The sequence below is a fragment of the Salvelinus fontinalis genome, chromosome 23 (assembly GCF_029448725.1).
Source record: "Salvelinus fontinalis isolate EN_2023a chromosome 23, ASM2944872v1, whole genome shotgun sequence".
In the NCBI taxonomy this organism is placed as follows: domain Eukaryota; kingdom Metazoa; phylum Chordata; class Actinopteri; order Salmoniformes; family Salmonidae; genus Salvelinus; species Salvelinus fontinalis.
In genome coordinates this window covers 16,608,105-16,626,341 of record NC_074687.1, presented here as the reverse complement: position 1 = coordinate 16,626,341, position 18,237 = coordinate 16,608,105, and the positions used below count along the sequence as shown (strand labels likewise).

The window sequence follows — 18,237 nt, the reverse complement described above, 5'->3', positions numbered from 1 at the left end:
ACGGGCTCGGGAGAGACGAAGGTCGAAAGCCATGCGTCCTCCGAAGCACAACCCAACCTAGCCGCACTGCTTCTTTAACACAGCGCGCCTCCAACCCGGAAGCCAGCCGCACCAATGTGTCGGAGGAAACACCGTGTACCTGTCCCCCTTGGTTAGCGCGCACTGCGCCCGGCCCGCCACAGGAGTCGCTGGTTAACTCCCATCCTTAACCTAACTCCCATCCTTAACCCTTAACCTAACTCCCATCCTTAACCCTTAACCTAACTCCCATCCTTAACCCTTAACCTAACTCCCATCCTTAACCCTTAACCTAACTTCCATCCTTAACCCTTAAACCTAACTCCCATCCTTAACCCTTAAACCTAACTCCCATCCTTAACCCTTAACCTAACTCCCATCCTTAACCCTTAACCTAACTCCCATCCTTAACCCTTAACCTAACTCCCATCCTTAACCCTTAACCTAACTCCCATCCTTAACCCTTAACCTAACTCCCATCCTTAACTCCCATCCTTAACCTAACTCCCATCCTTAACCCTTAACCTAACTCCCATCCTTAACCCTTAACCTAACTCCCATCCTTAACCCTTAACCTAACTTCCATCCTTAACCCTTAACCTAACTCCCATCCTTAACCCTTAACCTAACTCCCATCCTTAACCCTTAAACCTAACTCCCATCCTTAACCCCTAACCCTCACCCCTAGAAATAACATTAGCTAGCTAGCTAACATTAGCGTTAGCCACCTAGCTAACTTTAGCCACAACAAATTGGAATTTGTAACATATCATACATTTAGCAAATTCGTAACATATTGTACGTTTAGCAAATTTGTAACATCATATGAATTGTAATTCGTAAAAATATCATGATGGACTTCCACAAATTAACACAAACTATACGAAACGTAACATATCATACTAAATGGAGTGTCTCGGATTTACGTACAGAATCATACAAAAATGCTCTGAGACCACATTGTTCCTACAGTGAGACATCAGAATAGACCAAGGCTTTCAACCCTACAGACAGACATCAGAATAGACCAAGGCTTTCAACCCTACAGACAGACATCAGAATAGACCAAGGCTTTCAACCCTACAGACAGACATCAGAATAGACCAAGGCTTTCAACCCTACAGACAGACATCAGAATAGACCAAGGCTTTCAACCCTACAGACAGACATCAGAATAGACCAAGGCTTTCAATCCTACAGACAGACATCAGAATAGACCAAGGCTTTCAACCCTACAGTCAGACATCAGAATAGACCAAGGCTTTCAATCCTACAGACAGACATCAGAATAGACCAAGGCTTTCAACCCTACAGACAGACATCAGAATAGACCAAGGCTTTCAACCCTACAGACAGACATCAGAATAGACCAAGGCTTTCAATCTTACAGACAGACATCAGAATAGACCAAGGCTTTCAACCCTACAGTCAGACATCAGAATAGACCAAGGCTTTCAATCCTACAGACAGACATCAGAATAGACCAAGGCTTTCAACCCTACAGACAGACATCAGAATAGACCAAGGCTTTCAACCCTACAGACAGACATCAGAATAGACCAAGGCTTTCAATCTTACAGACAGACATCAGAATAGACCAAGACTTTCAACCCTACAGACAGACATCAGAATAGACCAAGGCTTTTAACCCTACAGACAGACATCAGAATAGACCAAGGCTTTCAACCCTACAGACAGACGTCAGAATAGACCAAGGCTTTCAACCCTACAGACAGACATCAGAATAGACCAAGGCGTTCAACCCTACAGACAGACATCAGAATAGACCAAGGCGTTCAACCCTACAGACAGACATCATCTCCTCTAAAGCTTTTGGACATCTTTATGCTGCTTCAGACTTTATTTATTCACTGATCAGATCAGACTGACGAGGTCTATCATTGTATGAGACTGCTGCAGTTACATTAGACAAACCAGGGTTCAAAGTTTAAACCCAGTCTCTTACAGTAGATTGTGGTAAACAGAGGCCAGACAGAGGTGGTATAGATATGTATAGATGTATATAGCCTGGAGAGGTGGTATGACAGGCTGCTGTTGAAGAGAAGACCCAGTGCATGTAGAAACATGTTAATCATCTTTTTCATGCCCTCCAAACGTTTTAATTATCACACCACGCCATGCTGGGAGCTAGCTGGGCTCAGCGGTAACACACACACACAAACACACACACACGCACACTGAGCTGGAAGCCGGAGTAATTGACAGATTACTTGGCGAGTGCTAGCCTGTCTTGACCCTGAGCTAGTAACTCTATGCTTCAACTACATATTTCAAGACTTCATTTAAAACACTTAATTAAAATGTACCCTCACACGTTCACTCCCTCCCTCTCTTCCTCCCTAACTCACTCCCTCCCTCTCTTCCTCCCTAACTCACTCCCTCCCTCTCTTCCTCCCTAACTCCCTCCCTGCCTGGAAGAAACAATTAGACACTTGTTAAAAGGTTTGTGTTTGTTGGTATACACTCATCTGTCCTCCTCCCTCCTTCCCTCCCTCCCGACCTCCTCATAGCAGCTTCCAATCTGTTTGAGCTTTTCATATTTCAAAACACAGTCATTCAAATTACACAATAACATATATATTCATTTCCGGTCAAAACAATGTGCCAGTGATTGTTGGTTTGAGCGACGGACAGAAAAACTATTCCTGGGTTTGAGCATTACCATGAGGAAGCAGTTCCAGACGCTGAGAGTTAACATCATGCTGCCTCGCACTGTGCTCTGTCTGTCTGTCTGTCTGTCTGTCTGTCTGTCTGTCTGTCTGTCTGTCTGTCTGTCTGTGTTCATTAACTGGCCACAGCCCTCACTCGCCTGACCTTACAGTGATCGCTCTCCGTCCCTCTCTGACCGTGATTCTGTAAAACAGTGTGTTTGTGTTGTAGAAGTAGTAAAGTATAGTAGAACGTACACTCTTTAGTGTTGCGCGGTGCGTTCTGACACGAGTGACAGACCATCCCATACAGGTTCCTGGGCCGGTTCTCCTGGATGTAATACCTGACAGAAAGGAAGCACAGAGAGAACCTTTAGAGAACAATACTGATACAGTACCTAGTATTGTATTCTTATATACAGAGAGATGTTAGATATGGTGTGAATATGTACGTATTTGACAGGAGAAGTGTCTCAATAATAGTTGAGGTGAAAAGGCTGAACTGACTGCTGTATTGATGCCCAGAGGGGAAGGAGTGATACTGTATACCATTAGGTTAGATAAGGTATTATATAGCCCTGAGCTGTGACAGAGGACGAGAAAGGAAGCTGCTTCAGAGCGTGGCGTCCTCTAGGGCAGAGAGGCTATCATTAATCAGAGATGACTATTAAACCAAATTCAATCAAACACCAATCAAACATTCCATCACAGCAGCAGTCAGACAGTGTTCAGTATCCCTGCCCCCAATACAGTACAGCTGAAAGAGAGTAGCTATTAAAGCAGCCAGTAATGTTATGCTAAAACACTCCAGTCTGTATATTGACTTTAAACTCAATTGAAACCAGAGAATGCCTTTGAGGTGGTCCAATCACTGAATAATATCATATGGTGGAAAGGGAGGAGAGAGAGAGAGAGAGACCTTTAAATCAGTCCTGTAACAGTTTATATCTTCTCCTGCCTCCATGTTGGTGGGTGACCAGATGGCAGCTGGGTAATTGAGGCTGGTAGCGTGGCCAATGGAGGGTTAGCCTAGGCTGTGTGTGTGATATGGGAGTTGTGCGGGACAAATGTCCTATGGGGTGGTCCTGTCTTATCAATGACACTCTGATAGTGAGAGTGTGTAGGCTTGTGTGTGTGTGTTTGAATGTGTATATGTGTGTGTCTGTATGTGTGTACATACCCAGGTAAGCAGGGTCCACAGTCTGCGTCACTGTCTGGTGTCCCAGGTGTGAGTACTGTAGCGCGGTACAGACCTTCACAGTCCTTATGTCTCCTGCAGATCTCATACTTCCCCTTTGAGTACTTCCCCGCCGGACAAGACACACACACATAGTCTTCATCCTTAGTCCCATAGCCACAGTTCTGCAACAAAACACACATAAACAATGTTAAACATGTGTTATGCATGTGTTGTGCTCACATACGCACACACACACATACAATGCACTTGAAACGAGTGGTGCTGTTCATAGACCAGTGTGTTAGTGTATTTACTAATGCTGCCTTCTGTGTTCTGCTGAGCCCAGCCTAGATCTGACAGTCCGAGTCTGAGACTAAAGACGTGAAATGTGATCGCTAACAAGAACAGGACATGAGTCATTTTGAACTGATCTTTGTGTAGTTTGTCTACAGATGTAGGATCTTCATTTGATCACCCTGTTGCGGGATAATTTGCAATTCAGGAAATGTAAAATGTATAGTGTATTTCAGTTTTAAAAAGGTTAATGAAAGTTTGTAATTTCCACGAATGATGCATCAACCACCACAAAAATGTCCATTAATTAAAATCCACATAATTCAAATTTCCTGTTGCTTCAGGATTATTTTCCTGCTGTAGCAAACTGGCTCAAGTTAAGATCCTACATCTATAGTGTGTGTGTGTGTGTGTGTGTGTGTGTGTGTGTGTGTGTGTGTGTGTGTGTGTGTGTGTGTGTGTGTGTGTATAGTCTAGTAGATGTGGCGAGGTGGTGGAAATGTATGTTCTAGTATAGAATGAGGATGTCCCAGACTGATGCACTAATCTCAGGGGGGGGATCTGTGACAACAACCAGTCTGACAGACAGGCAGGTGTCTGACGTATCTTTATTAACACTGTTACATCATCTCCATCTTGACGCCAAGCTGCTGCCTGTCCTACAGACTACAGAAACACTATATTCACTTCAACGTCCTACTTTATTGGCTTTTCCAATATATCCACTGTGACATCTGATAAAAACTGGATAAAATGATCAGTAGGATTCTGTCAGGATGGATCAACCCAGTGTCAGATCTCCTGGCTGACTTTACTTCTGTTGGTTCATATAAACCTTCTCCAGACTCTCCAGATCAAATTGATTTCCAGTCTCCATAGTTGTGGTAAACCAGTGTGTATCACAGCAGTAAAATGATCTGCTCTATCAGATCACAGCAGGTCTGTGTGGGAGTTGAAAGAGTTCTGTTTGATGTGTGTGTGTGTGTGTGTGTGTGTGTGTGTGTGTGTGTGTGTGTGTGTGTGTGTGTGTGTGTGTGTGTGTGTGTGTGTGTGTGTGGGTGTGTGTGTGTGTGTGTGTGTGTGTGTCTGTGTGTGTGTCTGTGTGTGTGTCTGTGTGTGTGTGTGTTTGGGGGGGGGGTTCTCAGGTGGGTGTAGATTATCCCAGTGATTATAAGGAGGCAGAGGGAAAGCACAGGGCTAGATTACAGACTAACTACTCCTACTGATCACAGACGAGAGATGAGAACAGAGCTGAATGCCTGGTTAGTTATGATGTTGGTGCTCTGTTTGATAAGTCCTTACATAAATAGACAATCATGAGCAATGATAGGCTTACTTGTCAAGGTCACATTATAGTCATTTTCTGTAATTAGATAGGAGAGTTGAATAACTATCACTTAACCTTAGAAGGTTAATGAACAACGGACTATTCAAACAGTTAGACATGTGTTAGGATTGTTGTTTAGATTAAGAGGAAAAGGTGTGCACCTGTTGGAGTTGTTCTGTGTAGTTGTGTGAAGTAGTCTATAGGTGTGTGTGTGTGTGTGTGTGTGTGTGTGTGCGAGCGTGCGTGCGTGCGTGTGCGTGTGCGTGTGTATGAGTTGTGTCTCCTCCATATTAAGGCCCAGTGAGGTGCTTTTTGGTTTGACCGGGGCACTGATGACTCATGGTTACTGACAGACTACTGTACCATTCCTACCCACGGGGCTTCAATATTTTCAAAAAAAATCTAAATGGTGTGACAAACCGTGAAAATTGTTCATTCCCCTTTATGAATCTGAACAGGCTTACAGTACTGGGATTTAGGTGGTAACTCTCTCTGAGCTGGAAGATGTACAGATGTAGGCTCTTAATTTGATAACTCTTTTGTTGCAGAGAATGCAAACTTGGAAATGCAAACTTCTAGTGTATTTGAGTTTTAAAAAGGCTTCTAAATTTTCTAATTTCCAATTTGAAATGTCAGATTTTATTTGCCCTAATGAAAAATGTATCAACCCCTACAAAAATGCTTCCTGTTGCTGCAGGATTATTTTCCTGCTGTAGAAAATTGGCTCAAATTAAGATCATACATATGTACCTGTGTGTATACTAGTGAGTCAAGTAAACTACCTGGGTGGTCTGAGCCGACAGGCAGACTAGAGAGTATTGTCACACCCTGATCTGTTTCCCCTGTCTTTGTGATTGTCTCCACCCACCTCCAGGTGTCGCTCATCTTCCCCATTATCCCCTGTGTAGTTATACCTGTGTTCTCTGTTTGTCTGTTGCCAGTTCGTCTTGTTTGTCAAGTCAACCAGCGGTTTTGTGTCTCAGGTCCTGCTTTTCCCCAGTCTCTGTTTTCTCGTCCTCCTGGTTTTTGACCCTTGCCTGTCCTGACCCTGTACCCACCCGCCTGACCACTCTGCCTGCCCCAGACCCTGAGCCTGCCTGCCGTCCTGTACCTTTGCCCACCTCTGGATTACCGACCTCTGATTGACCTGACCCTGAGCCTGTCTGCCGTCCTGTACCTTTGCCCCTGTTGCTGTAATAAACATTGTTACTTCAACACATTCTGCATCTCGGTCTTACCTTGATACCTGATAAGTATGGCTGGGAGGTAGGTAGCAGGGGTCAGGGTTTACACGATACGGACACTCAAGTAATTTCACCACAGGGAAAAGTGTGTGTATGTGTCTCACCATGTGGGGCTCCTGTCCAGGCTGGCATGGGGGGCAGGGCCAGCAGCTACTGAAGGTCTGGTTGTAGAACTCAAACTCTCCACAACTACTGTACTCTGACCTGAGACAGGGAGGACAGGACACCTGAGAGAGAGGGGGGAGAGATAAAATATAAAACCGTGCAGAGTCAAACTTAAATGTATTTTTTATTCAGGTTGTTGGTTATACGGTAGTCCTTTCCACTCACAGCCCCTGTCATATGCAGTCGTATGCAGGTTGAAAATGGAATATTCTGTCATTGATAATCGCCTAAATTGGAACGCATCTGCTGTACAGTAACAATTTATTTATTTATTTATTTTAAATTTTCTCCCCTTTTCACCCCAATTTTCGTGGTATCCAATCGCTAGTAATTACTATCTTGTCTCATCGCTACAACTCCCGTACGGGCTCGGGAGAGACGAAGGTCGAAAGCCATGCGTCCTCCGAAGCACAACCCAACCAGAAGCCAGCCGCACCAATGTGTCGGAGGAAACACCGTGCACCCGCCCCCCTCGGTTAGCGCGCACTGCGCCCGGCCCGCCACAGGAGTCGCTGGAGCGCGATGAGACAAGGATATCCCTACCGGCCAAACCCTCCCTAACCCGGACGAAGCTAAGCCAATTGTGCGTCGCCCCACGGACCTCCCGGTCGCGGCCGGCTGCGACAGAGCCTGGGCGCGAACCCAGAGACTCTGGTCCACTGCGCCACCCGGGAGGCGTACAGTAACATTTTATACATGACGTCAGAGCTCAGGGTTCTCCACTTCCCCGCGCTGTATGGCTTTTGATTGACAGCCGTTATAAACTTGAGCACCGTGCTCGACAAGAAGATGCACCCATCCCTCCCGCTAATTGGGCTGCTTTTGCACATTTATTGTCGTCTCAGTGTGGGAAATGCTGTAAATCGAGAGGAGTCACTGTGTTCTGACAGATGAGACGTTGGGGATTATAATAAATACCACTTTGATGTCATACAAGCAAACCACACACCCATGTGTGCACTTCATGTCAAAACTCATGTCATTTACAGTATCAATGTTTAGGATTTCTATATTTGATACACAGTTACAAGGATGACATGTGTTATACCCTGGGTTGTCCTGAACAGAATGAGGCTGTTTGTCATATTGTGAAGACAATTAACCGCAGGACACACACTTGAATGCACTCATGATCCCATTCTATGCGCACCACAATTACAATCTGTTTATCTGAAGTGCCTTTTGAAAGCCTAACACTGTAAGATCATATTTTGTGCTTGCTTCAGTTCCTCAATGGCAACGCTAGGAGAGCTCAAAAATGCACCTTAAGGCTCTTTCCTTGAGTCATAAAAGTGCATTGACATTATTTAGGAACTGTGCAGTTTGGAGAGATGTGTTGCCACTTGGAGACACCAGTTAGACCTCTCGCTCAAACCCTTGTTTTTTTCTTATTTTGCACCAAACTTCAATTAATATTTTTATGTTATTGAATTTATCCAAAGTGTTTTCAGATGTCGCTATTGACAAATGCTGTGAAAAACACAGTCAATGTAAAATGCACATCAAATCAACAGTGTAACGTTTGGATTCAGTCTTGTGTCAGGTGAACTGTTGTGTCATCAACTTTGGTCTGATAATTTCCCCATAATCTCCAAACTTTTGGTAACATGGTCATGCATATCCTTTTTATAGTTCTTCAGTTAGAAACATTTAAAATCGGCCCTATCCATATAGGCCCATTTCTACGAGTGTAAGGGGTTAGGATGAATCTGTTTGTTCTGCTTCAACTCACTACAGGATTCTTCAGTATATAGCCTTTATGCTTGTAGACTTAGTTTTACTACAGCTTTCAATAACTCTAATTAAAATCATTGAGACTATATTAATCCCCTCGGGAACCTTTCAGAGACCAATCAAGACGTTGTCATTAATGTAGCCCTAAATCTGTCAGCCAGTGAGAGAGTTACATCACTATCTCTCCCACCATCCAACCCACACAATAACATACTAACCAAACCGCAATCGCTGTGTGCCAGAGTGAACTTAGGGACTGACCATAGTTGTTTAAATGTGCATATAATTGATTTATCGAGTGGCTGAAGTGTGTGTGTTTGGTGGGCATTTGTTTGCGCACCGTAAAGGAAAACTGTAATTTATACGGTAATTGGGAGTATTATCAACAGTAAAATACTGTGAAACATTTTACTGCAGCATACATTAAATTATGGTGCATTGTGGGAAAATTTTGTGGGCAGGAGAATAATTGCTGTATTCCGAATGGTACTGTAATTCCATCCTACAGAATACAGTACCGTACCATCTTTTTGGAGCCAAACACCTTTTGACCACTAGTGGGTGCATGGTCTTGTTGTTTCTGACTCATTAACATATTTTGAGGCATCCCCTTGTAAAAGGCTATATTTGTTGAAGGTTAGCGTTTTTCATCATGAATCTTGTTCTGGAGGCAGCTCTGCAGAGTGGTCACTAGCTGGTATAGCCACAAAGTCTTAAAATCTCATTTTAAAACTAACCCTAACCGTAACCACACTGCTAACCCAAATGCCTAACCCTTAAATTAAGACCAAAAAGCACATTTTTGCTTATATGAATTTTTACAATATAATGGTAAATCACTCCTGAAAGACTCATGACAATAAATGTCAACCTGCATATTTGTTGCACCCGTTAGTGAGAATGCTGTACCGATTTAACTGGTATGTAGTAGTAGTGCCCCATCAATTTAAAATATATAAGGGACAGATTGGAGCGCTAGCAAGTCTTAAACTGTTAATGGATAAGTATTTTGCCATATCATTTTGGTCTGTTTTGCCCTGTAGTCAGTTTGGAAGCCTTTGTTAGGCCTCTAGAAATGGAAGTGATATAAATCACCACATATGAATTGATATGCTGTAATGTGGAAACACATGACCTAGCAGCCAACCTGCTTGCACCAATCCCATGTAATTATAGTCAAATACAAACCCCAATCCCCTCAATCATGGCTGTGGGAAGATGTTTTGGGTTGGGGGGGGTGCTGTAGCATTTACGTTTTACAGTACAATAGAGTCAATTTTACGGTATTGTACCGTGTGTCATTACACAGTCCTTGCTTTGATACTGTATTTAAATTACAATAGGTGTACTGTAACATTATATACAGTACTTACTTACCATTAGCTACCTGCCTGCCAGGCTCTTTGTGTGTGTGTGTGTGTGTGTGTGTGTGTGTGTGTGTGTGTGTGTGTGTGTGTGTGTGTGTGTGTGTGTGTGTTCCGTTGGCTGTTCTCCTCACACAGATTTGCTGTGCAGATCCATCCATCAGAACCCCCAAATAAAACAAGCACACACTCAGCTCTCCCCAGCTCACAGTCAAGAATGTCCTTTTCTAAACACAACAACAAGTTACACACTGCTGTTCAAACACATGGAGACTGAAATGAAACCAGTTACTGTTTGCAGTGGTGGAAAAGTACCCAATTGTCATACTTGAGTAAAAGTAAAGAGACCTTAATAGAACATGACTCAAGTAAAAGTGAAAGTCACCCAGTAAAATACTACTTGAGTCTTAAAGTATTTAGTTTTAAATATAAAGTAAGTATCAAAAGTGAATGTAATTGCTAAAATATACTTAAGAATCAAAAGTAAAAGTATAAATCATTTAAAATTCCTTATGTTAAGCAAACCAGACGGCACCATTTTCTTGTTTTTTTTACTAACAGATAACCAGGGGCACACTCCAACACTCAAACATCATTTACACACGAAGCATGAGTGTCTAATGAGTCCGCCAGATCAGAGGCAGTAGGGATGACCAGGGATGTTCTCTTGATAATTGTGTGAATTTGACCATTTTCCTGTCCTGCTAAGCATTCAAAATGTAACGAGTACTTTTGGGTGTCAGGGAAAATGTAGAGTAAAAAGTTATTATTTTATTTAGGAATGTAGTGAAGTAAAAGTAGAAGTAAAAGGAATCTAGTGAAGTAAAAGTAAAAAATATACATATTTTTACTTAAGTACTTTACACCACTGACAAACTCTATACAAACACAAGACAGACTGAGCAGCAGCTGGGGAGCTGGAGAGAACTGAGACATCTGACAGGAAGACATGTGAGTCTGAGGCTGTCATACACTGTGTATGGAGGAGGGGGACGGAGGAGGAGGAGATGTGAGGAGATGGGAGTACTGTATGTTGGATGAGGAAGAGGTGGAAGGAGGAAGAGGAGATGGGAGTAGTTGGGATGAGGAAGAGGTGGAAGGAGGAAGAGGAGATGGGATGAGGTGTGAGGGAGAGGTTGAAAGAAGAGAAGATAGGAGGATGAGGCAAAAGGAGGAAGAGATGAGATGGGATGAGAAAGAGGTCTCTCTCTCTCTCTCTAATCCAGCCCTCCAGGAGTGGCTTTAGTGGGGATCATTAATTGAGCTCTGAGGGAAGTTAAACTCCTGAGAATACAGCCAATACACACACACAGCCAACAGGTTTCAACATCAGAGGAAGAGAGCAGAGATTCAGGAGAGATTCAGGCCCAGATTAGAACTGCTCTCTTAGAGCTCCACGGAGGAACCTGTGATGATTCACAACCTCTGGCAAAGACCTGCTAAAGTCTGGCTGTACCTCTGCCAGTGTTATGTCTGTACGAGTGTGTGTGTTCAGTGTGTTTGTGTTCACGCATGCGTCTGTGTATCTGTTACACTGTTTCATTGCTGAAGATGGGTGAGGATGAGGAGAGGAGGAGGAGTAATGTAATTTGAAAGATACTCACCAACAACAAACAGAGGAAGAGGGACTCTATATGACTCCCTTTCTGAAACATCTTCTCACCTTCCCCTGAGAGAGAGAGAGGGGGGGGGGGGGGGGGGGGGTAAGAGGATCAGAAATACATACACTCATGACAGCAGTGTCCCCTCTGCTGTTTTTGTGGTAAGTCTTCCACTCCTTAAGAAAGCTGTCACTCCTCATAAACATTTGATCCACACACACACTATGCGTCATCATTTGCGTGGGTTATACTTGACTGAGTGTGTGTGTGTGTAGGTGATACTGTTCTCTACTGTAGGTTACTCCTCTGCCCTACTGATGTGATGAGATCATTAATGATCCCCCTATCAGAGCTGCCAGTCACTGAGGAGAGAGAGTGGGAGAGAGGGAGTGTGAAAGGAGAGCAGCCTGGTGGAAGAGGAGAGGATCAGCTCGTCACCTCTCTGACACAGATGGATTATGGGTAACCAGTCATTAGAGCAGGCCTGGACAATTATTTTCCATGGAGGGCCACATTAGAATATATTTGTGCCATCGCAGGCCAGAATCATATTACATAATTATACACCATGTGTATGACTGTGTTGACAGATATATCTACTGTAAATCACATCCATATATGCTACTTATTTTACTTTTTTAAACACAGAAATTAACCACATCCATGTTCTCCTTTTGGTAGGTATTTTCATTATTAAACATGCAATGAACTACACGGAGGGAAAAGTACACTGTGCATTCAGCACCACGGACAGAACTCTTGTTAACGGGTATGCACAAAAACACAAGAGAGAGAGAGCGCTCAACATTACATTTAAACTACTCAATCAACTCTCTGATGGGCATTGACTAGAGCAGTGAAGTCAGGTACAGTTTCTGACGTCGCTATGTGCAGGATTGCTGAGAGGTGAGAGTCAGTAAGAGATTCTGTGCCTTGACGTGTTATATTCTGTTCACATACATAGGTTGACCCAAACAGTACAAACATCTTCTGAGCAGAACTCCTAATCTTTGGAAGGTTTTGTTCATCGAGAGATGCATAGAACCTCGTCAGTGACATTGTTTGAATAGTTCTCCAATCACTGCATCAGACTGAAGATCGATAAGCTCAAGTTGCAGGTCAGTAGAAGTATTATCCACATTGAAGTTGTAAGGAGAGGAAACCAACAGCATGTCATTTTCAAACACTTTGAAATCCTCAAAATTCACTGTTCAAAGCACGCAGCAGCGATGTATACTTCTCCCGCTGGTCATCTGATAGGGAACAGACTAGTCGTGTCAGAAGGTGGGTGAGATTGTTGGCTTCTACTTGGCGGGTCAGGATGAGTAATTTTCCCTTGAAGGCTTTGACAAGGCTGTACATCTGATGTGCAAAAAGGTCCTTCCCTTGTAGTTTGGAATTCAGTTCATTCATGAGGGCCATGATGTCCACAGTGAAGGCAAAATCAGCCAACCATTCTTTATCTTGCAGTTGAGGGAAATCCACATTTTTCTTTCATTTGCAAAAGCTCAGCAATCTCCGACTTCAGGTCCAACACCCTTTTAAGCACCTTCCCCAAACTCAGCCATCTCACGTTTGTGTGGAATGGGAGATCTGCATGACCCGACTCGGTCTCTTCCAACAGTGAGACAAACTATCTGTGGTTGAAAGATTTTGCTCTTAAAAAGATTACCACTTTAGTGACTATCCACAACATGGCTCATTTTCAGAACACATTTACAGAGCACCTCCTGATGAATAATGCAATGCAGGAAAAAAAAAAGTCTGATCTGGGTTCAGCTCAGCTACTTGATGTTGTATACTTTTCAAAAGGCTAACGTTTTTTCCTGTCAAGTTTGGGCACCCATCAGTGGTCACACTGGATAACCTTTCAAAACTCAGTCCCAGCTTTGCCACACACTTATTAACCTCCTCCAAAAAATATTTCCCTGTGGTTGTGCTCTTCATTGACTGCACTGAAGCAAGCTCCTCTGTAATTTCACAGTCTGGGGTTATGCCTCGTAAGAAAATCAACAATTACACCGTGTCACGTGCATCACTGCTCTCATCCAGGGCCAAGGTGAAATCCTTTACCTTGTCTTTCAACTGTTGTTCCATATTCTCTGCGATGTCTGCGAACATTATTTAATTAATTCGCCCTCAGCAAATGGCTTGCTACGTTTATCAATTTTGTGGGACAGTACATAGCTAGCTCTCGCAATTCCGTCGTTTGCTGAATGCAGTTTTGTGAAAAGTCTTGCTGCTTCTGCAACTGAGAAAGCAACTCTTTCGATGCCCTCGGTTCAGAAGACATATTCCTATATTTCTCTGCATGTTTTGTCTGGAAGTGTCAGGACAAGTTGTAGTCTTTCAAAACAGCGATGCTATCTTTGCACACTAAGCACACAGCTTTACCTGATACGTCAATAAATACATATTTCGATGTCCACTCTTGCTGGAACACCCTACATTCATTGTCGACTTTCCTTTTCTTTGAAATCTTTGAAAAACTAATTTTTGCACAATTTCTAGCTAGCTACTATTTGTAACTATGACGTGTGTCAGCCTGTCAATCACTGTCTGTCCTCGTTCAGTTGTTATTTATAAGTGCCTTCAAAATAAATGCCCACAAGCGGTGGGAGTTAAATCATTACACAAAGGCGAGTATTCATTGGGCTTTTAATTTGAATAACAAATATGTTTTTCAAAACTTTACTATCGCTAATTATTTATGTGATCTGAGCATGATTCCGCGGGCCGTATTGAAGAGCGTCATGGGCTGGCCTTTGCCCAGGCCTGCATTAGAGGGACTGTACTTTGTTTGTTTAAGTTACAGTAGTACTGTCACAGATCTGGAAACCCTTTAAATGCTCTGGCAGCACAAAGTTACTACACTTATATAGGCACTCACAGGTATGTCACGGTCAAACACACACTGTCTCGCTCTTCTCTCTGGTCTGTAGTTACTAAGGTATACAGGCACTCACAAGTACATTGAAGAACACATACAACTAAAATTAGATCAAACTTCAAACATGATTTATCCTTTTTATTCTTGTATTTTAGAGAATAATATAAATGTAGAGGATTTAATTGATTTAATTATGTTTATAGCAAAGCTATAGACTGTGTGTGAGAGAGTTGCGTGTGTGTGGATGTATGCCTGCTTACGTATGTACATGTGTGTGCGTGCTTATGTGTGTAGTGCGTCCGTCTGTGTGTGTGTTGCCAGGCCCTTACCTACAGGAGACAGATTTTTATTGGCCCACTCCCAGCATTATAATAACAGTCAGCTCGTATTTCTCTCAATAAAGGATACATGAGTGTGCACACGTGTGTCAGTGAAGTATAAGTAATGTGGTCAGTGTAATTGGAAGGTCTTGGAGAGAGAGTCTTTTCCCCCAGAAACACCCATTACCTAAAGCTGTGTTAAACCGTTAAACAGAAACATCATTACCTAAAGCTGTGTTAAACCGTTAAACAGAAACATCATTACCTAAAGCTGTGTTAAACCGTTAAACAGAAACATCATTACCTAAAGCTGTGTTAAACCGTTAAACAGAAACATCATTACCTAAAGCTGTGTTAAACCGTTAAATAGAAACATCATTACCTAAAGCTGTGTTAAACCGTTAAACAGAAACACACAGGGTCTCAGATTAGTTTCAACACTGTCCAGGCTCAGGGGAAACTCTTGGTCATTACAAGCCTTAGATACAGATTAATTATTTTCTCATTCTGTGAGGACACCGAGAGTGTAGGGTTTTCTGACACACCACAGTAATGACCCGCTCCAGTCTTTAATGGGGTTGCATTATTAAACAAACACTGATTTTACTGGAGCCTAATGGCCCCCACCATGGCTAGTGTGCTCTCTCTCTCCTGCAGAGGGGGTGTGTGTGTGTGTGTGTGTGTGTGTGTGTGTGTGTGTGTGTGTGTGTGTGTGTGTGTGTGTGTGTGTGTGTGTGTGTGTGTGTGTGTGTGTGTGTGTGTGTGTGTGTGTGTGTGTGTGTGTGTGTGTGTGTGTGTGTGTGTATGTGTGTGTGTGTGTGTGTGTGTGTATGTGTATGGTGCGCAATCGTGACACATAACAGATGGATCCAGCAAGTAGCCAAGTCTTTAAACGTGAATCTCAACACTCCAACACACTATCTCTTTAGTTTGTGGAAATACATTCCCAAAATAATAGAAACCTTTACACTACATGGAGACAATGCTGCAAAAACACACAAGTGTTCAAGTGTTTTACATCCCACATCTTGAATTAGTCCCATACTGTCTCTATACATCCCTACACTCTTAAGAAAAATATGCTATCTACAACCTGAAAGGATTCTTCGGCTGTCCCCATAGGATAACCCTTTGTGGTTCCAGGTAGAACCCTTTTGGGTCCCATGTAGAACCCTTTTTTACAGAGGGTTCTAACTGGAACTTAAAAGGGTTCTCCTATGGGGACAGCTGAAGAATGCTTTTGGATCCCTTTTTTCAAAGAGTGTAGTAACATACTAAGGAAGTGTAGCTCACTCTCACACAAACACACAGTACATACAGTCATTTAGACAAACCCAGGATTGGACGGGGAAATTCACATGCAAGACATTCTGACTCAGACCCATAGGATGGGCAACATCTAAGCCTGTCTGCCTGTCTTTAGGGGGAATTATATTCACTGCAAATATGTATTTGAATAGTAACTAAGACAAAAACAGTCTCTGAAGCGGAGAGGTTGTGTAAGACACACACACACACACGATGTAATTATTGTTATCAAGTAAATTTCTCATGGAGTCTCTCTGACAGATAATTGCACCATATGCAAGAAACAGCAGGTTGAGAGAGAGTGAGAGAAAGAGAGAGAGGGAAAAGAGAGAGAATTAGTTGGATTTTTACTGTGGTTTCAGAGATTGAACAAAGCCTTTATCCAGACATTAAGAGGCTGTAGTGTTGGTGTACTGTAGTGTTGGTGTACTGTAGTGTTGGTGTACTGTAGTGTTGGTGTGTACTGTAGTGTTGGTGTGTACTGTAGTGTTGGTGTGTACTGTAGTGTTGGTGTGTACTGTAGTGTTGGTGTTGGTGTACTGTAGTGTTGGTGTACAGTAGTGTTGGTGTGTACTGTAGTGTTGGTGTACTGTAGTGTTGGTGTACTGTAGTGTTGGTGTGTACTGTAGTGTTGGTGTGTACTGTAGTGTTGGTGTGTACTGAAGTGTTGGTGTGTACTGTAGTGTTGGTGTGTACTGTAGTGTTGGTGTGTACTGAAGTGTTGGTGTACTGTAGTGTTGGTGTGTACTGTAGTGTTGGTGTACTGTAGTGTTGGTGTGTACTGTAGTGTTGGTGTGTACTGTAGTGTTGGTGTGTACTGAAGTGTTGGTGTGTACTGTAGTGTTGGTGTGTACTGAAGTGTTGGTGTGTACTGTAGTGTTGGTGTGTACTGTAGTGTTGGTGTGTACTGTAGTGTTGGTGTGTACTGTAATGTTGGTGTGTACTGAAGTGTTGGTGTGTACTGTAGTGCTGGTGTGTACTGTAGTGTTGGTGTGTACTGTAGTGTTGGTGTGTACTGTAGTGTTGGTGTACTGGTGTGTTGGTGTGTACTGTAATGTTGGTGTGTACTGTAGTGTTGGTGTGTACTGTAGTGTTGGTGTGTACTGTAGTGTTGGTGTACTGTAGTGTTGGTGTGTACTGTAGTGTTGGTGTGTACTGTAGTGTTGGTGTGTACTGTAGTGTTGGTGTACTTGTAGTGTTGGTGTGTACTGTAGTGTTGGTGTGTACTGTAGTGTTGGTGTGTACTGTAGTGTTGGTGTACTGTAGTGTTGGTGTGTACTGTAGTGTTGGTGTGTACTGTAGTGTTGGTGTGTACTGTAGTGTTAGTGTACTGTAGTGTTGGTGTGTACTGTAGTGTTGGTGTGTACTGTAGTGTTGGTGTGTACTGTAGTGTTGGTGTACTGTAGTGTTGGTGTGTACTGTAGTGTTGGTGTGTACTGTAGTGTTGGTGTGTACTGTAGTGTTGGTGTGTACTTTAGTGTTGGTGTACTGTAGTGTTGGTGTGTACTGTAGTGTTGGTGTGTACTGTAGTGTTGGTGTACTGTAGTGTTGGTGTGTACTGTAGTATTGGTGTGTACTGTAGTGTTGGTGTGTACTGTAGTGTTGGTGTACTGTAGTGTTGGTGTGTACTGTAGTGTTGGTGTGTACTGTAGTGTTGGTGTACTGTAGTGTTGGTGTGTACTGTATGCAGCACCATGCAGTGTGTTTAATAGTTCTATTCATGGAGCTGTTATTGTATCAGATGATCCATAAAGAGAGAACGAGTTTAGCCTGTCTGATATAGGGGTCCCGCTGTCACCCTAACTCTGCAGGTATCACACACACACACACACACACACACACCTACACACAGCAGAAGAAAAGAGCATTGTGTACCCTCTGACACCCCGACTCTTCTCTCTCTCTGTGACAGCTCAACTGAAGAGCTGGAGAGACACTGACGATCACTAACAAAACAACTGATGGGAATCAGAGATAGAGTTACCACTAACTACTACACTATAAATAGTCAGTCAATCAAACACAGATTAGATCGACTACACTACTTTAATTAATCAGAGGGAGATGAAATCCACGCCCTCTTTCTTTCATGGTTTCAGGAGACTGGATGGGGGATTGTGGGC

General features: G+C 43.0%; 1 protein-coding gene across 2 annotated transcripts in view; it reads right to left on the bottom strand.

The window, feature by feature from the left end:
• Nucleotides 1-18,237, bottom strand: part of LOC129820929 (tumor necrosis factor receptor superfamily member EDAR-like) — a 57,410-nt gene that overhangs the window by 19,977 nt on the left and 19,196 nt on the right. For both annotated transcript variants that reach the window (XM_055878055.1, XM_055878056.1), the window contains exons 2-5: nucleotides 11,600-11,664; nucleotides 6,837-6,959; nucleotides 3,868-4,049; nucleotides 2,946-3,031 (exon numbers count right to left, since the gene is read on the bottom strand). In XM_055878055.1, the coding sequence (XP_055734030.1) occupies nucleotides 2,946-3,031; nucleotides 3,868-4,049; nucleotides 6,837-6,959; nucleotides 11,600-11,650 (442 nt within the window). In that variant the 5' untranslated portion in view covers nucleotides 11,651-11,664. The remainder of the gene's footprint in view (nucleotides 1-2,945; nucleotides 3,032-3,867; nucleotides 4,050-6,836; nucleotides 6,960-11,599; nucleotides 11,665-18,237) is intronic.